At 37.0% G+C, this 19,764-nt stretch overlaps 2 protein-coding genes across 9 annotated transcripts in view; one reads left to right on the top strand and one right to left on the bottom strand.

Moving 5' to 3' along the window:
- The first annotated feature begins 759 nt into the window (after positions 1 to 759).
- On the top strand, positions 760 to 8,204 carry LOC140790754 (uncharacterized). Of its 5 annotated transcripts, none has more exons than XM_073140982.1 (7): positions 762 to 856; positions 970 to 1,177; positions 1,661 to 1,723; positions 2,850 to 2,922; positions 5,615 to 6,135; positions 6,235 to 6,361; positions 7,800 to 8,204. In XM_073140982.1, exons 2-7 carry the CDS (start codon positions 1,124 to 1,126, stop codon positions 8,009 to 8,011), a joined length of 1,050 nt encoding a protein of 349 aa, XP_072997083.1. In that variant the 5' UTR covers positions 762 to 856; positions 970 to 1,123; the 3' UTR covers positions 8,012 to 8,204. The 5 variants fall into 5 exon arrangements, with proteins under 5 accessions (XP_072997084.1, XP_072997083.1, XP_072997081.1 ...); XM_073140980.1 differs by having other exon boundaries at positions 7,791 to 8,204; XM_073140984.1 differs by having other exon boundaries at positions 774 to 856; positions 970 to 1,121; positions 7,791 to 8,204.
- A 1,217-nt stretch (positions 8,205 to 9,421) lies between these two features.
- Positions 9,422 to 19,764, bottom strand: part of LOC140790287 (piezo-type mechanosensitive ion channel homolog) — a 36,815-nt gene continuing 26,472 nt past the window's right edge. For all 4 annotated transcript variants that reach the window (XM_073140296.1, XM_073140298.1, XM_073140297.1 and 1 more), the window contains 7 exons: positions 17,185 to 19,739; positions 16,694 to 17,086; positions 14,010 to 14,168; positions 12,271 to 12,768; positions 12,005 to 12,146; positions 10,205 to 10,349; positions 9,422 to 9,910 (listed from right to left, as the gene is read on the bottom strand). In XM_073140296.1, coding sequence (XP_072996397.1) covers positions 9,775 to 9,910; positions 10,205 to 10,349; positions 12,005 to 12,146; positions 12,271 to 12,768; positions 14,010 to 14,168; positions 16,694 to 17,086; positions 17,185 to 19,739 — 4,028 coding nt within the window. In that variant the 3' untranslated portion in view covers positions 9,422 to 9,774. The remainder of the gene's footprint in view (positions 9,911 to 10,204; positions 10,350 to 12,004; positions 12,147 to 12,270; positions 12,769 to 14,009; positions 14,169 to 16,693; positions 17,087 to 17,184; positions 19,740 to 19,764) is intronic.

The following is a 19,764-nucleotide window of genomic DNA, read 5'->3' as shown; positions in this document are numbered from 1 at the left end:
TAGTCCGCGTGGATGCCATGTAAGCACGCATAATAAAATCGTTTTCTAAGATAGCGATTTTGTTCAACAAAAAATTTCTAACTCAGTGAGAAATTTTTTATATCTGTAATAAAATAAATGTTAAGTGCTGTGTAAACTGCTAATCCTAATTCATTCAGCGATTTTTATATATTTATTCTTTGCCATATACGAGTACCCAAAATTGCTCATAGAAAAAAAAAAGATTTAATATTAAATCAAATTGCTAACGCAGACTACAATATTCGGTGAGCAGAGTTAATCTAGTAAAAAACTCTCATCTCTTATCCTAGTTTTTATAATCATTATGATTTACATTTATCATTTAAATATATGTTTAATTCGATCTTTGTATTTTAATTAAAATCATTTAAATATAGTAGAGATTTAGTGCCGGTGAAAAATTATTTTAGCACATCGATCGTATCTAATACCTTCCATAATATTCACTAGCTTAAATGATTTTGTTTTTAATATTATATTTATTTTCAGGTACGATGGAAATATTCTTGACAACGTGTTACTCTGTGTAGAATCTCTGACAAGTCCCAGGGTGTTCTTGGTGTGATTGGATACGATGTCAACTGCGATAAATACAAGAAGGGTGCAAAATGAAAGAAAACATTGAAAGATATTAAATATGAATGCAAGAGGGTGTATTTATAGATATCCATAAAGATTGGGGGCTTATCTGCAAAATATAATCCTAACATTACTTGTTTCTAGAATCATATGCTAGAAGTAGTGAGTAGGTTGTAGATTGGAAGAGAGGAGCACGGCATGGATGGAGAGGAGCACCTGCGTCGCTGTCTGTGGATCCTTCGTCTTTGGGGTTGCTGTGAGTAATTTCTTCTTCTTCTTTCTTCTTGTTTCTTTGTTCCGATTCTATATTTTTTAAATGTTACTCTATCTCTTGCTCTATTTCTTTTTCTTTTTGGTGCCTATTTGTAGATCGATCGTGTAGTTGCAATACACAATTAAAGAAGGTAGCAAAATATTCAAGTCTTATAGAAGCTCTTCTGGCGTTTCCAGACTAATCAATTAACATTACAAGAGGTGGACAAATGGAAAAGATATCACCCCTTGCCCCATTGCTTAACAGCGTATGATCAGGAAGAGTTTTGATTGTTACAATAGCGATGAACTACTCAATTTTGCCGTAAGATGTGGACATTCTTAACTGCTTATTTGGTAGCATGTGGTTGGATGCCAAATCAGTTCATTCATTTGGTAGCTTCTCTGTATTTTGTGAAGAATCAACTCAATAGGAGTCTTTTTAATCATCTGAGCACAGTCAAATCGGCAACAGATATGTCTAAGTTGTTAGCTTTAAATGGTTTAAGAGGCAAAGTGTATGTTTTTATTGTTCAAGGATGTCTTTTGGTACTGCATTATAGTTCAGAAAGGGTGTAACATAATTTAGCCAAATAATCATTGGATGACAATGGGTAAGTCTTGGCTTGGGTCACAAAATTTTGAGTAAACAAAATCCCATATCTCTATTTGGGTTAGATAGATTCAGATTTGAGAAGCTGGTAAAAGTGGTAAAAGAAACTCATCTTTTTACAGAATTGGCGATAGTACTATATTACTAGTAGTTTCAACTTTTCCTTCGATTTAACTAGCTATAGGTTCTTTGCAGGTCGGCTATTCTGCACCAACTGAGACCAAAATCAGGGAAGATCTCAAGCTTTCTCTTTCTGAGGTTTGATCAGCATACTTCATCTTTTCTCTTTAATACTCTATGTTTTGTTAAGTTCACATCAAAATAATTCCGAATCCTTGGAACACAATTAAATATCTGGGGCATAACAACAATACTTTTCAATTTGCAAGTTTTTATATTACCGCATTCACCTGAGCTGGATACATTTGCAATGCATCAGATAACTTTTCTGTTCCAAAATTGACAAAGCCTCATGAGAAATACTACCAATCTGAAAGTTACTTTTATTCACTTCTACATCTAGAAATTAACACTGAAGAAGACGAGCTAGAAAAGTAAGTACTTGAAGGATGGCATCTTTGTGGAGATAAGCAATGCAATAATTTTCCTCCTTAATGTCATCAACAAAGTAACCAACTTGTCTGCCGTGGTCAATAGAGACAAGAACAATATCAAATGTACATGAATCTCTTGTCATATTCCCCTCAAGTTATTGGCAAGTTCAATGATTTGTAACCTCCACATATTAATGTTTGCGTCGATAGACAAGCTAGTGTAATCATGGCATCCCATTCTGGTACTTCACTAGATCTCCCTTTCGCTTCTTTTTCCCCAACTAAATACTCTAGGAAAGGCTCAATGACAGGATAAATCCTGTTATTCAATATTGAGTTTTTTTAACTAGAGTACAGTGTCAAGTTTTGATCCAAATTAAAATCAGTCATCATTATTTATAGAAAATTTATTATTTTTTGGTTGCTTGCCTTTGCAATAATAGAATGCTTTGGTAAGGAAAGCTCAATATACATGCAATCTATGAGATTCTGAGTATAATGTTTTGGTTCAACTTTGTAGTATTCAGTTTTTGGCTCAATAGTAACTATTGGTGCACTGGTTGGAGCAGTTAAAAGTGGACTTATTTCTGATTTAATTGGACGTAAAGGAGTAAGAAGGAAATAACTCAGCTCTCAACATTCTAATTTGTTCTTACTATTTCTTAAACCTTATCTTCCTGGAATAGCTTGCAATGAGAATATCAGCTATCATTTGCATTACCGGAATAGCTTGCACTCTGTTTTGCCAGAGTATATTCACTAGCTATTTGCATTTATCGTGTATTTATCTTCTCAAGAAAGTTAATTTTAAGTCATGCTGCCATTCCTAGGGTGCTATATCACTCGATGCTGGGACCTGGGTGGATTTCTACAGGATACAGAGTTGGAGTGTTCTCCTTTGCGGTATGATCCTTTCAGAACTATATTTGTTTCATAAGCTTTATAATCTTCAAACAAAGTCCATGCAAGAGATGGTGAAACAAATGGTTATAGTTGTACTGAGTATTATATACCAGATTAATTGTCGAGTGTCTTTTGAGCAGGTCCCAGTATTCATAGCAGAGATAGCACCTAAAACTCTTCATAAACCATAAACCAGGCAATGAAGTTCTTCATAAAGCGAACTAACCAAGTTTTCAGTGAAAATATTTGCTTTGTTCATTAAGAACTTCATAGCAGTATACTGCCAACAATTTTATTATTAAACAAGCTGTGTTTTTTTTGTTTTTGTAACTTTTTGATGATATAATGTTTATGTATACTGGCATCTTAAGTAACAAATACCTTTTTACCAAAAAAAAATATATAAATTAAGAGGCTAAATTATTTAATAAAGATTAGAATTGACTCATTGGTTAAAAGGACTCATGTGTATGAGAGTGTTGGTGTTCAATTCCTAACGATAACTCCTCTCTAAAGCAAAAGAAGTAATTTCAATCTAAGATCACAGACAAGATGGACAACAAATCGAGCAGGAGATACTTGAACTGCCAAAACTCACGTTGGGATCTGCTAATAAGAGAATTTAATTTCGTTTTTGTTTGATAAATCACGAAGAACAAGAAAAAGAAATTGCTATACTAATTAGCTATTCATTTAAATGGGAAGATAAACAATGATCGAGACAAAAGACTAACCTGAACTAAAACTTTCCTTACAGATCAAGAAAAGCTATAAAAAAGAGAGGAGAAGAAGAATATTTAAACTATCATCTGCCTCTTCTAGTTCTATGATTCCCTGTCCACCTGGTGCTTGACTTTCCCCCTCGCTGCCGCTCTGTCGTCAACCGATCATCATGCAATGCCTCCTCGGATAGCGGCATCTAGTCCTACGGCGGAGAGGGTCCGGTTGGCCGTCGTGGCGACGGAGAGAGTGTCCAGGGAAATCGTAGCCTCGCGGAACAAGGCTACCAGGTGGAAGACGATGATTGCGATCGCGACGAGAAATGCGAGAATCCAACAACCACGGAGAGCAAATTTGGCGACGGGAATATCGTCCCTAGAAATATCGTCGGGTGCCGGAACTGCCATGGCTGATCGAATTTAGTTGTTAAAGAGAGAGAGCGAGAGAGAGAGAGAGAGACGAACTGGAATTTGGAGTTAGGCGTTGGTCTGCTACCTATATATATATATATAGTTGTACGTGCGAGAAGTGCGAGTCCGAGTGCGCGAGGGACTAGGATTCCTCCTAATCCTAATATGAAAGGAATCGTGTATTTTTAATTCAAATTTAATTCAACTAAGAGAGATTAGGATATTAACAGATTTGAACCATTAGATCAAAATCTAATAGCTCCAAACAATACATATTATGTCAAATATATATATAAGAGTAAATTAGAGGTAGCCTCCCTCTTTTTTTCCGTCTCTTGAAAAAACTGGACGGAAGAGTTGGGAGATGCTGCAAAGCAAATAAGAAAGGAGTTTATCTATCTATCTATCTCCTCCTCCTCTACCCCAGCCGAAGCATCCGCCTCAAATCGATTGTCGCCACTTCGTCTACCACCGCAGTCGCTGCCCCGGCGGAGATTTTAGCCATCCTGACCTGGAAACTCGGCAATGGCAGCGAGCTCGGCTCCGGCGAGATCGAGAACCCCGATCCGGCGTACACGCCCTCCCACTTGGCCCCTCCTCGCTTCGAGAAACCCGCCTTCCCGCGGCTGTTCTTCGGTGCCGAGCCCTCCCGTCCTCTCTTGGCCGTCGGCGCCGGTGGTGGTGCCTTCAGGTTGGGGTTTGGCTTACGATGTGATCGGAAGGAGTGATGGGGTCGGCTGAGGACGTCGTGGGGCCGCAATACCTCGGTTGCCATGGCGACGACTTAGCTTAGCTATTGAATTGGAGCATCTTGAAGCGAAGAAATGGGGTTTTAATGGTGAAGGTTAGGTGATTATCTGGTCGTTGAGGTTTCTTCTCGTTGAGGTTTCTTCTCGTTTCAACTCTCCCTGTCATTCTCTGGTCGTCGATGCTCCGCGTTGGCTTCATGTGGTTATGATTTGTATGGAAATGGTCGCCTTTGTCGGCTGTGGGTCAGAGATGTTTGGTTTTGACTGGAAACCGCGGGCTGTTATAAGATAACGCTTGATGTTGATGGAAGAATTTTTTTAGGGGAAATTATAGTGTACTCTTTTTTTTTGTGTTAGTTGACCTCACCAATCTATATATTTATAGTTAATATCTACTTATTTTTTTAATTATATTTGATTAAATCAAGTGTAAAAAAATTTATAGATTTAGCTAGAGGTGAGCTGAGCCCGAGCTAAATTAGAAGGTCTAAAATTAATTTTGAGTTGAGTCTGAACCGGCTCGCTCAAGCTCAACTTGATAGGATCAACTTAAGTATAATATTTATTAATATTATATATAAATTAAGATCTTTAACTAATGGTTACTATTAGATATTTGAAATTTCTCCTCCTCCTTCCTCTTCCTCCTCCTCCGATCGGCTAAATCTAATGTATTTGTAGATGATTATAAAGTTGTGGTGATTGTTAATCGACATTAGATCGCCAATCTCCCCCTGTTTATTGTATTATTAAGCTTATATCAATTTCTTTAGAATTAATGAAGAAATCAAGTAACCTGGGCTTCAAATATAGTTGAAGAAGTGGGCTTGGGCCGTAGTACAAAGTCAATGGAAGGCCTCTCCAGTAAAGTCGTCAACTCACTGGAGACTGGAGAGAGAGGTATTCCAAAACTCAAAAACCTCGGTAGTGTCTCTCGCCCCCTTCTCTCCAGTACAACGCTTTCACTTCGTAACCCCCCACCCATGGCCTCCTCTTCGCCGCCGCCGGAGGAGAAGACGGTGCCGGCAGTAGAGAGCCTAATAATAGTACACAACGTGGCGAAGCGCCACAACGTGGGGACCCTCGCCCGTAGCGCTACGGCGTTCGGCGTGTCGGAGATGGTCCTCGTCGGCCGGCGCGACTTCAACTCCTTCGGCGCCCACGGCTCCGTCTCCCACCTTCGCTTCCGCCACTTTCCCTCCCTTTCTCTCGCCGCTGCGTACCTCAAGGTCGACCGCGGATGCGACATCTGCGGCGTCGAGATCGCGGACGGCGCCCTTTCGATCACGGCCCACCCTTTCAAGAGGAGCACCGCCTTCCTTCTCGGCAATGAGGTCCTTCTCTATCATTTCCTCTTATAGATTTGTTAAAGAAAATCGAAACTTAGGGGGGTGTTCTTGTTTGCTCACTCTCTTTGCTTGGTGAGGTAATAGGGCACGGGACTATCGGAGAAGGAATGTGAGATCTGCGACTTCTTCGTCTACATACCGCAGTACGGCGGTGGGACCGCGTCGCTTAACGTCACCGTCGCCGCCTCGATCGTTCTGCACCATTTCGGAAGTAATTTCTATATTCTGTAACTCTAATTTAAAATGTTATGCATGTTTGTTGTTGGTTTTTTGGCCATCTGCTTCTTTAAGGTTTCAGCAATCAAATGTTGTTATGACTGATGGAACAATAGTCTAATAAACTCCAATGACAGATATTTTGTATTGAGTTCTCCAGAAAGTAGAAACAAGCCAATTCTCTGATGGATGGAGAAGTTCCATCTTAGAGATTTACTAATCAAGAAAAATCTTAATCTGATTGTAGAATTATGACTACGATGCTCTTATCATTTCATATTGTGAAACAATTTTTTGTAAAAAACTTGCCAAGGATTGAGACAAAGAGAAGGTAAGAAGACATTATCTGAACATTGATGAAATAAATATCCTTTCTTTTTGAGCTACAAATACTTATTTTGGAAGTCTAGAATTTTTTTTAGCTGAGTTCACCTACTTTAGACTTTGAATTGCTGGAGAACTTTCGACATTAATTTTCACCATTATAGTTAAGCACTATACATGAAACCAAAAGTGTGGAATCATTATAGTTAAGCACTATTTATGAAACCGAAAAAGTAGTCTTCTATAACAAAGGATGTGGGTCAGAAGTCTCCGTATTGGAAAAATAATTTCTTTGTATTTCTCCTGATCATACATTATGACTTAGCATGTTTGGAAATGTCCTATACATTATACACTAATTAATGGCACTCTGGTGCTAGGTGTTATAATTCAGACGGAATACCATTTTAATGATTATCATTTTTTTTCTGAGTATGGATCAGTCTCAACCCATAGAAGAGGGATCCAATTCAGAGTGGTGCTGACCCATATTTGTTGGTTTAACTGGTTCTGGCCATTTCATATGAAGCAGTAACTGATGACTTTTTTGAGAAGGAAAGACAAAAGGCAGTTTGAACTAGGAAAAATAATGGAAACATGGAAAGAAAAAAAAAAGCTTATGAGAAGTTTTATTGACCGTCCTCTCGTTTATTTATCAATTTCTTTATCTTTTACCGCATTATATAAAAATAGATATATTGATAATTTATTTGCAATATTCTAAGATGGTGTCAGCTCTGTTTCCTGTATCAGCATTGTAGAAGTGCATAAACTCGTATAGGCTTGTATTACCATGTCTTACCTTACTCACATATAGGTCTAGTTTCCCCAATGTTGTGAATTCAAATGGCATTTAGTGTTCAGAGATGCATGGTAAGACTTTCTTACAATTGATAGAATGTGTAGGTAATTTTTCTTAATTTTGGTTACAATTTATAGAAACTGAGCAGACTATATAAGAAATTTAATTAGTTTTTTGTTGCTTAGAGTTTATGACTGTAAATGTGACTTAAGCCAAATCACTGTCACCAGCCAGGGTTAGTTGCTTTACTTGGTTTTGTTGTGATTTTCTTTTTCTAATTTCCTTTATCTACCTTAAGCTTGGGCAGGTTTTCCTGAACGAAGCCGAGAAGGAAACAAGTTTATTTTGGCGGACAAACCAATCAAGCAGGCGAGGAGGAATTATTGTGCAGAATCTATCGAGTCCGTCATTGAAGAGAGGAAATGCAGAAGAGAAAATGCTTGTGCTGACATTTTTGAAGATACTGCAACCAATGGTTCAGAAGCAAGAAACCTTCTGGAAGCAATGTTTGCTGATTAGTTACATCATCTGCTGTTCCAAATCTTTCTCCTCTGAGAGTGACAGATTCGGCAGAAGCTGGTGCTCACTGCTCACCATGTTCTAGCAGAAGGAAGGGCCAAGAGCAACTGCATATATTATCTAACTGGAGAGTTGTAGTTACTCAAGAAACATTTCTGGTAGACCATGAAGTAAAATTTTTTTGAAAACAAAATTCTGTAACATTATTTGTGTTGGTTTTATTTCTTGCAGCCTGCTAATCACTTTCTCCAATAATGATATCATCTCTACGAACACCAGGATCCAGATTATCATTATCTGTTGAAACAATTTTTTATGGCAAAAATGGCTCTTTTTCTAGCCCTTTTTTTTTTTTTTTGATAAAGTTAGCGATGGCACAAAACTTTAACAAGTATCTGATGGTATACGTGAAGCATCTGTCCAATGAACTGCAAAACCTTGTTCCTTTTCTTTGTGAGCTAACCAATTGGCTACATGATTTGCGTCCTTGAAACAATGGAGAGGGGGGCACAGAATCAAAAAAGGAAAAAGAAAGTAAAAATGTCAGATACAATAAGGATTTGAATATTTTACATATACATTTAGAAAAGAGTACTTGTGTTTGAGAAATGTGTTTTATTTTTATTTTACATATAGATTTGGATATTTTGTGTTTCAGAAAGTTGGTTTGTGAAATGGGCTCGTCTCCCCAGAGATTCCACCTTCATTGCAACATGGACGAGTTCCCAGAAACACATCTAGTGCAGCTACACAATTTTCAGAAGAACTACTAATAGTAGCTTTGGATTAGAATTTTCTGTTAACCATCATAAGAACTATATTTCACTAACTCGATCATTCCTAACTGGAGAGCTCTTCACAATCTGTTCTCATTCTCAATAACCACAAAATACCATGCAAATAAATGTCAGTTCTGAGAAGCAAAAGGAGAATAGGTGGTACTTTTTGTACAGAAAGTATCATTAATTATTCATGAGAAAAGAAAGGATGGAATGATGAAATTATGCTACTTCCAACTCCAAGAGAGTTTTTAACAGAACTTATCAACTTCCAGCGATCTCTGTTAATTGTTAGCAGAAAAAGAGGAACAACAATCTTCCATGATTACTAAAAAGATGTAATATGGATTTATAAATAGTTCATCAATTGCTTGACCAGCAATCCCAATGAAGAGGGGATCTGGAACTGGAATCCACACACAAAAGATGCAGTAAATGAATCACCTGGTTATGCGTTAGCTTCCACAGCTGACGAGATTGGTTTTCCCCTAAAAACTTCATAATCACGCATTGTTTTATAGAAAAAATATACAACCAATGAAAAGAACAACATTTTAACGTGTTTCTACAGATACCATCTTAAAAACTTTGGGAATGATCAGTATGGATGTACGGGTCCTGCAAGTGAAGATTTGCAGAAGAGTAAAATAGAATCTTTACTTCTGCTCTAATGTAAATTACAACTTAGCAGCCAAGAAAAGAAGCAGACAAGCCCCCCTGAAATATATATTTGCACAAAAAAAAAGAAAAGAAGAAGAGTCTTGAGTAGACTCTAACTTGTATATGTACAATGGACTCATTGATAAGGAGAGAAAAACAGAAAGGAAAGAGCAAAAAGAAGCCTCACTTAAATGGCTTTATAAAATGCCAAAAGTTTCACCTGTGTACTAAATCCTATTTACCGTATGACTGTTAGTCTCGATGGTGCGAAGAAGTATTATTTGCACACAATTAATCAATTATCTTCATGAAGCTTGTAATAAGTTAGTCAGCTTTGGTATACTCCAAAAGCATGTGGGGGGACCTGTAGATTTTTACAAGAGTCCAGTAGAGCACTTCTTCCACTTCAAGCTCACCTTCTGCACGTGCAGCATATATCCCTTCACAGATAGCTATGAGCCTATACATGCATGCAGAATCTAATTAAGTTTGTAAGAGATATAGATAGGTCAAGGATATATACATTACATGATAGTCAAAATTGTCTCAGTTTTTCTCCACAGAAATCATTGTAATCATTTTCAGAAGCATTTGCAAATCTGAGTTGTTCATGTGTGCACGCTTGCGGGCATGTGTGTGTGCATGTGCGTGCACGTGAGCGTGTGTGATGAAGAATTGATTTGAATTCTAAGTACTGCCATAATATCAAGAAATGACAGCTTTGAAATAGGTGGCATAGAAATTGTTTCCATACCTGTCACAGGAGGGGAGATTCTCATATGGTATCCTCATTCTTAAGTCTGAACATTGCAGTCTAATAAATCGGGCAACAGCTAATACAAAGGTAATGTACAAACTCCAAATGCTAAATTTGCTGAGAGTTTCACCAAGAATACCCTCTGAAAATTCAAAACAAATATAATTAAATGATTATAATGAAAGAACACAAGGAAGCTGAAAAGATGGCAGCAAAGAAGATTATCTCAGCCTAAATCACCAGAACTATTCCATTCCAATAAAATGTGTATGGAGTCTTACTAAGGAGAAGATTTATGTCTCTTAAGTGTAGAAATGCACACATAAGCATGTAAATTCATGGATACTACATACAATTTATCATATACATAAAATGACAGGATCTGTTTTTCAATAATGAATAAATAGTTAAATACAGATACCAACAGCATAACACCAGATGATCTCATTTTATGCAAGGATTTTCATTCCTACATATGGCCCATGGAACATTACTTATAAAATTTAAAAAACACGAACACTTCGCTTTATAGGAGAGCTGGGGATAAAGAAAAAGAAAAGAAGAATTTATCATCTTCTTTTTACCTCTCATCAGCATCATTTTCCTTTTATTCGACACAAGCTATCCATCTACCACATAAAAAGGTCCTACTAGCTTGTGGATAGTATGAGAAGATTTGGGGTGCTGTTATGTAGGTGGACCATATCTGCTTACAATCCATGAGGTATCCATCATAGACAGGACAACCATGATAAATCGTCTTGCTCCTTATTCCAAGAACTTCAGTAATATCCCAATACTTGGTTTTAGTTAGGAAGACACATAGATCAAGTACAATAGCTTCCATGGCTATGAAGCATGAAGTTAAGGTACTATATAAATTAGAAGTAGCTTACAATTAATGTCAAGTTACCAATATAAAAGCAACTCCATGGAAATGGTAATCACTATATTATGTTATATGTCATTAATATTATGAGTTGCCATATACTCATAATTCTTAAAAACTAACAAAAGTATAATGCTTGTGTTACTACGTTATATAAGTAGGTTTGATATTAAAACCATGATAATATAATTTGGTCTTCTCAATTATACATTATTAATGAGGTTGACTAATATAGCCTAGTGATCGGGTCCTACCAGCCCATGAAAGAGGTTATAGGAGATGTTGGGATTGATATTTTAGACTTTCCACTAGAGTGTTTATATATGTATAGTTTGAACTTGTTTTGACTCATTTTTTAGGAAGATTAGCCAAATTATCCAACCTATATATTAGAGAGGGCTAGCCCTTTTGTCTCTATGATTAGCCTGTAAACTCATTATCTATAAAAAAAAAAGGGTATACATCGTTAATGAGATAACCATGAATGTTACTTTAAAAACAAATAATAATAATAAATCTATTAATGACTTTGTCAACATGATCAAAGGGATTGCAGATGATAAAAAGTTAAACCCAAAATTCTTTTGACAAGAAGATAAAAGCGTCAATTCCATGATTTCCATCATTACACAAAATTTGCACCTAAGTCCGTCAAATTTTAAAAAGAGTCTTATGGACTACTACAATGTGCTTACATTTCTTCAAATAAGTCTAATATGGAACTATTGGAATATTTAACATCAAAATGACAAAAAAACAGTATGCTTGGAAGTTGGGATTACAATTTCGAGCATAGCTGACATATAAGCATGACAAGTATTGAATGGACAGAAGGTTCAGCTATATTCATTATTAGATTTAAAGGGATTACACAGTATATACAAGAAAATCAAGTAATTGATACATACGTGGTGTCTCCTCAGAAACGACAATAGCCATTGGCCCAGTCAGGCCTTGACATCCTGCCAAAAATGATTGATTTAAATCATGAAAGGACCACCATGAAGATGTCCCACGGTTCATAGAAAGGACACCACTAACTGAATCTACCTGCGCAAGAAACGGTCACCAACAATAGTTAAAACATATTGATGTACAATAAGCCATATATCTATATATTGAACAATAGTTAATGCTAAGTATCAAAAGACAGCCAAAAACCTCTGACACATACCGCCTGTTCTAGATGTCGTACTTCACCAGAGCCAGTGACTCGGAAGTACCTAAGATAAACATCAGTTATCCTAAAACTGTCAGTTGTCCCATTAAGAACTAAAACAACATCATCTGCACTTGGACAATTATCAACAGATGACTCATACTTCACAGCTTCCTTTCCCTTTGGTCTTTCTCTTAGAAAGTTCCAAGTCAATATTATTTCCATATGCTGCTCAAGTGATCTTGCATATCTATTTTGAGCTACAGGAGGAACCAGCCACATTGTGCTTGCATCAGGTTGGCAGCAGATCAATTGGATGTCCTCAACATTGTATGTAGTTAGATAATTATGTGGGTCCAGATTGTCATGGAACTCCAAATTTTTCCAGGGGAATATGTCACACAGAGTAGTTTGGAAAAGGGATAATCTTCCACCTGCTGCCTTAATATCAATCTGAACACTCACATCTGTAACAGGGTTTGCAATGTTTGTTGGGTTGCCACTGCTGTAGATCTGTAAAGGAAAAAAAAAAGACAGAAATTTCATGATAACCACATTAAGAACACTAAAATTTAATGAAATAAAATATAAGGAATTAATAAAGAATATCAGTAATGTTAATTATGCATTTAATATGAGTTAGCTTAGATGATGAGCAATACGACTCTATAAGTACACCATAGACTTATTTTAGGACTATCACCTCCTACATTCCTTTCACATTACATGGAATATAACACATTATGTTTGTAGCAAGGATGAGTGTGCCGGCGGCGTACCGGCACATGGCACGAGGGTGCTGCATGGCACCCCTCCTAATGCATAGCCACTCACCATCGATCTCGTCGCCGTCGCTCGCCGATCCCCGCCCGCCACTCGCCGCCCGCCGCTCGCCGCTCGCTTCGTGCCCTAGCCCCCGAGAGAGAAGACGATCAAGACAGAGGGATGATCCGGATCCGAACCCGCAACTTAAATTTTAAACCCTCTCCCGATCTCTCTCTCTCTCTCTCTCTCTCTCTCTCTCTCTCTCTCTCTCTCTCTCTCTCTCTCTCTCTCGGGGGCTAGGGCACGAAGCAGGCGGCGAGCGGCGGCGACGGCGACTACAATGGCAAAGGTGAGTATCCCTTACATCTTTCTCTCATTCTCTTACGGCACGGCCGGCAAGTGCCGCGGCACGTGCCGTGCCGGCCGGTGGTCGGCACGATTCGTGCTTGTGGCACGGCCATCATTGGTTTGTAGTACATGATTTTCCGCTCAATGTAAGAAATGCAAAAAGTGGCTGCATAAGAGAAAGTTAACTTTACCCTCATTACAGAAAAGAATGTTTATGACTTGAATGTGTGACCTATTAGATGCAATTATGCAAGAAACAAGCATGTTCTCCTCAGTAGGAGAACATGAAATGAGAAAGCTGATTATGAAGAAAAATAAAACATAGAACAATTACAAGAAAAAATGGAGTTATGTGAGGATAACTGATGTAGGAAGAGACGATGAAAGGAAACCAATTTACCTACATTTTAAAAGGTAAAGTGTGCACCGGATATTCAAAAAGATTCACAAACAGAAGATATTTCAAAAAACTTTTTGCAAAAATAAATGCAATCTGCAAACTCAAATCTCAACTCTTTTCAAAAGTTATACCTGATATCATGTTTCATATATCTCACTTAAAGGACTCAGAGACATCATGTGATTAAAATGACTAAATGAGATGAATAACGAGAAGCTGCTAGGGTGTCAAATTTGCTTACCAACATTGGGGCCCATATAACACATATTAGTATGAAGAATAAGCATATTCCACTACCAAACTTAGTCAGCTTAGTTTGTCTTTGTCCTAGATGATGATTTGCTCTGTTTAAAACTGCATCACATTTGACAAGGAACAAGCTCGCATTGATGTCCTCCAACTATACAGAAGAAACAAGTATCAAATTGGTTGGTGATAGCCTAATATAAGTTTCAACATAAACCAAGTATGAAAAGCAAATAAAATTACTACCCACTTGGGTGTGCAATAAAAAATTAAATTATCTCAGTAAACTTTGCATGAGCTACTATTAAAGTACAATCAATTTAAAATTGGCAGTCTTATATATTCAAAATAAAAAGAGCATCATTAGGCAAACAGATAAGAATATTGGTAAGCATTAGATCTTGTAGAGGGGAACTCCCTACCGGCATAATAAGAGCCATTATACTTAATTAAATGATGCCAGGCTTGGTAATTTGAACTATTTCTGAAATTTTGAGAGAATAATATCTACAATGATTCACTTTAAGGACTTAGAAATTCATTCAATCAAGGTTCAAAAAATCAGGATCAGGATCTGCTTTTAGAAAAAAACGATACGTATCGACCTGATCGGCCGTATCAGTTGCCTGGATCAGATCAAACTTTTTAATTACGTAAATTCTAAATATTATTTAAAAATGTAGGAGAACTTCTAATATTTTTAAAAAAAGTTAACTAGAAATAAGAAAATAAAAGAAGAAAAATTATGGTGCAATAAAAATTAAAAATAAGAAGAGATTAAAAAGAGAGTGAGTGGAAGAAAATCAAACAAAAGAAAAAAAAATCATGGTGCAATGAAGAAGAAGAAGAAGAAGAAGAAGAAAAGAGAAAAAAGAAAAAAGGGAGAGAGAAATAAATAAATAATATAGGAGTTCGTCAGAGTTAGATCTCTCTGTAAGAGAGTAAGAGAGTAAAAGAGAGAGAGGGTGAGAAGAAATAGTGAGAGAGAGAGAGAGAGAGAGAGAGAGAATCGGGTTCAGCCGGTCTGGTGAACCATACATTCAACAACAAAAAGACAAGCAGATTGTCCTAACTATTTGGGGCCATCTTCGATGATCCTTCTCTTCCATTCATGACAACCTCCAGAAAAATCTCAGTCCTGTTGTCAGACTGGAGGAGACATCTTTTAGCAAAGCAACTAAGGTAACCAATTTCCCTTTGGTCTCTTTTGGTGGCTTATCTAGAAGGAGAGAAACAAGAGGATCTTCAACGCTGAGGCTCAGATCCAATTACCGAACCTCATTCTTTGATATTTCTCCTTGACCTTCTCTTTGTAACACCTCTTCTGTAATTCCTCCCTCCCTCTCGTCCTCTCTCTTTAATAGATAACTGGGCCTAGCCCACCTACTTTCTCAAAGGAAATAAAAAAGGATCCTTTTCCTCTGTTCAGCTACTCTTAATGTAAGGATCCTTGCCAAAGTAATTCTTATCATGTCTTTTACTACTGGTTCTTCCCACATCATTTCCGGTCTTCTCTCCCTCTCAAGACACATCATGCAGACATACAGTAATTCAACTCCTATAATTTATAGTTTGATTAATAATTCTTTGTAAATGAATATTTAGATTCCCTGCCTGGGGAAATTAAGTGCACAGAGACCAGTATAGTAACATTACAAGAATTTTTGTCGACCAGTACCTTTGTCCTTTTCAACATGACGCTTTATTCAAAATCTCACAGAACTGAAATACTGATTATTCTGTAGAGAATTGAAGCAACTTCAACTTAAATCCACTTATTTTAGAAGTTCTTACAATATGAAAGGTTCTAATAAAAGAGTAATACATTTCTCCAAATGGAGTTCTATGAAGAATGCATATTCTGTAAAAGCCCTAACAATACAAAAGGTTCAAATATCCCTGCTTATTCCTCTCTCTATCTAATAATTGAATTTGACAAAGAAAAAAAAATTGCACTATCCACTAACTGCAGAAGCAAATATGAAAATATGCATATTACCACCTAACTGACTAAGCAGTGAAATTATTACTGAGTCTGCCTTGGTGAACTTCAAAAAAAGCAAACATTAAAGTGCCTTGTTCAATTTGGTTATCTCTTTATTCTCAAGGTTATATCATAGTATAACCTTAAATAAGATTGACAACTGGGTCACCTATAACAATTAGTTCTTATTAAGAATGTGAACAATTTTGTGGCATTATAATAAATAGTTGATACTAAACAAAGGAGGCTTTGCACACAATAATACAACAACAGTCAAATGAAACAAAGGAATTCATGATGAGAAGGAAGAAAGGCTTTAAAGTTTAAAGAAGACACTAATTCCGAAAATTAAACAATAATAAAAGATAACTACTATAACTAGTGATGATTGTCTAATAAATAAAAGAATAATGATTCTATAAGGACAGTTTTTTAGATCCTATTATTTTAAAGTGTTTATAAAACTATGTGAAATATTTATAAACAAATATTAATAAAAGGCACCAAGTACACCTTTATCTATAGACACCCCTGCAATCACATTTCTGCAATGTTTGCACATACTGAAAGTACATGTTACTTGTTTTGAATATTCATTCCTCAAGTTTGAACATGACAAAGGAATGAAGGATGAGTCTATACCCAGAGAAAATAATGTGATATATCAATATTATACAGTACTGATGGACTCATACCTTCAACCAATCATACATTGTAAGAGATGTCGATGTACAAGACCAATCGAGTACACATCGCAGTTCATACAAGAATGGTAATGCACGATAAAGCCGGAAGCCCAAATAGTTCACTTGTGTAACTTTACTGGTCAAAAACTGCCGATACAAAGTGCCCTTATTAGGAATTCCATAGCGAATTTGTAATGCTTGTAGTGCCAAGGACATTGACTTTGTTAGGTAGATAGCACGCAATACTAGTCCTCCGATGTTCTTGTGAGATGGCTCCATGTAAGCATACACAGTGACCGAGTATGTGAACAGGACAAGGTTGAAAAGATAAAAGATAACTTTTACTATTGCAAAGGACCACAAGTATATGATTCGATCAACCACGATTAAGAAAAATAGAATCTGCATGTAATTTACTGGTAAGTATATGTATAATTGATGAATAAAGAATATTAAAGAAAAATAATTTCGACTCAGAAAGAAACTTTGCACGTCTTTACCATCAAGATAAATACAAACTCTTTTGGAAATTGATCTTCAAGCTGATAAACATCCAGAAATTGGCTTTTGTTCTCTATGACAGATTGGTAGAAAATGGCAACCAGAAAAAAAACTGCTAAGTCTGCACCAAATACATAAGCATATAGGTCAATTTCTCTTTTGCCTCCTCCAATGACCGATACTATAGGGAAGGGAAAGCCTATTTCCTCGAAATGTCCAGAACTGTGTGACTTCCTGATCTCTGCTGCGACATCTGCGGCAGGCGTAAGTGATCTATACCATTCTACTGCTGGACATCCCACTGAAGGAGAAGCATAAACAACCTCAAGGACAGCAAGAGCCACATTAATACTTTCTGCAGTTCTTTCAATGCTCTGAATTCGGACCCTACTAGCGGAATGGCATGCAGATGGGATTTTAGCTTGGCATCTTTCTTCATGAGCTAAACTAAGCAACTCATTTATTCCTGATTCTATCCTCTCTGGTTGGATCCCATCTTCTGGCCATTGATTGACTTCCATTGTTAGTTGCACAAAATATGGGGGAGACTCCGATCCTTCCGTTAGTGACCTCCAATACCTTGAGAAACTTACTAATACTATCCTTACTATATTCACTATAGGTGAGAACAACTGCCAAACCTTATCCCACCAACCATGGTGAATGGTATAACTTTCTTCATAATAATTGTTCCGTCTAAGAAGGCTGAATTCTGTTACTGGTGCCCACTCACCATCCTTAGCAGTAATTGAACTCTGCAAAAGAGTCGATATATACACCAGAAAGAGAGGCAATGTACCGACAACAAATGACGCTTTTATTTTATTTTCAGGAAATCCTAACCTCTGTATTATAGACGATTGTATATTCAACCCACAATGTTGTATGATAATCTGATACAGATATTGAAGCAAAATATTGATCTCTGTATATATGAGCATGATCACCCAGAACAAGAAACTTGGACCAGAATTTACACAAAGAGCATACATGAAAAGTGCTGCAAGGTAGACCATAGATAGCAAACTGAAATTCCAGAGAAAAACCACTATAAAGCAACAGTAACACACAATATCATTATTAGATCGCATCTGTGACCATATGAAACGAAAGATCATTCCAATTTGCAGGCTAGCTGGAGGTTTCATTCCTCTGTAAGAATTAACTGAAGACATTCGATCCAAGTGCCCATATTCTGTGGTTTTTTGACTTTCTACTTCGTCATATACTCCATCTTCCACGAAAGAGTGCCCATTAGAATCTGATTCTTCAGGTTCTATATTCAAGAAACTGACAATGTTTGTGACAGCCTGATTTCCAAGGGACTGAACTTGAGAAACACCATCACCTATCAACTGCACGGCAGATTTCAAAGGGTTTTCCTTAGGGTGCCCTCCTTTTCCTTCTTTCTTATCTACACCCGAACTTATTGTGTCATCTCTCTCTCCAAGTTCAGTTATCTCACAGATAGAATCCAAGGAATATTTCACATAATCAACAGGAAACAAGTTTTCGCTTTTTACACTATTAGGAGACGTCTGAAAGTCAGCTGGAACCTCAGGCATCATCATATCTTTTGGCATATTGGGCATAGGAAAGTCGAAAGAATGGTGTGGTCCCATACTGACATTTTCATCCTGCTTCGTTGGTGATTCAAAATCATTATCTAGAACTTTGCTGAGTTTATCCAAGTTTTGGGTAGAGTTCCTTCTATATCGAAGGCCTTCAGTTTGTGAAGTGTTGCTACCGAGGGTGGCTATAGAGTTCATGCTGTTAAGCTGAATTTGCAAATTAAACATCTCAGATTTCATTTTCTCCACTTGCAAATTACGTTGCCGTTGTTGCTCTTCAGATTCACGAATATGCTGCAATTGTGCAGTTTTCCATGCAGCTCTTTTCTCCTGTTCTCGGACCAAAGCACCCACTTGCTCTGCCTCTAGGTATCTTGCCACGTAGTCAAATTCTCCAGAGCTGAAGATATATGACTGCACTGATACTAACAAAAAGATTATTATCTCAACCAATGCAGACCTGGATGTTATCCGAAAACCATAGTCATACTTATAGAGTCCAATGACCTCATATAGATAGTCAAATTGTTCGCACTTGCCAGAGCTTAAATCCCCAAAATAAGGAGATTGATAAGCAAGAGAAAGAACAATGACAGCAAAGTTATACAGACGCAAAAATTTGAAAATCTTATTCTTCTTCTTCAATATTTCGAGTCTCATCCTGAAGAAAACCAGTGCAAAGCCAAGGTAACCAAGGTGCAAAACATCATACTCAAGGGTACCAGTTATTAGAATTAGTGCAAGGACAATATCGAGTAAATGACAATATAAGTACAGTCTCATATAATCAAGAAATGTCCAGAAGCTTTTTGTTTCAAATGAGAGGTCTCTCCAAACTAAAGCATTTTTCCTTTGAGACCTCATTTGATGGTATGTATGTGAATCGGAGAAACCTAATAAATGATCAGAACGGAGTTTATACGAGGAGAAAACAAAAACCGCATAGTAGCTTACAAGCATTCTTGGATCATCAACTACCATTCCTACATTAAAATAAAATTTAAAAAA

This window comes from Typha latifolia, chromosome 6 (genome assembly GCF_019914945.1).
Source record: "Typha latifolia isolate L0001 chromosome 6, TyphaL0001v2, whole genome shotgun sequence".
In the NCBI taxonomy this organism is placed as follows: domain Eukaryota; kingdom Viridiplantae; phylum Streptophyta; class Magnoliopsida; order Poales; family Typhaceae; genus Typha; species Typha latifolia.
Note: the sequence above shows the minus strand (reverse complement) of the source record. Positions and strands in the feature narration are given on the sequence as shown.

Coding starts and splice junctions, on each gene's coding strand:
- LOC140790754 (XM_073140980.1), top strand. CDS start 1,124: ATGATCAGGAAGAGTTTTGATTGTTACAATAGCGATGAACTACTCAAT. Junction 2,923..5,614: donor TTGGAGTGTTCTCCTTTGCG/GTATGATCCTTT, acceptor CTTCAAATATAG/TTGAAGAAGTGGGCTTGGGC. Junction 6,136..6,234: donor CCTTCCTTCTCGGCAATGAG/GTCCTTCTCTAT, acceptor GTGAGGTAATAG/GGCACGGGACTATCGGAGAA.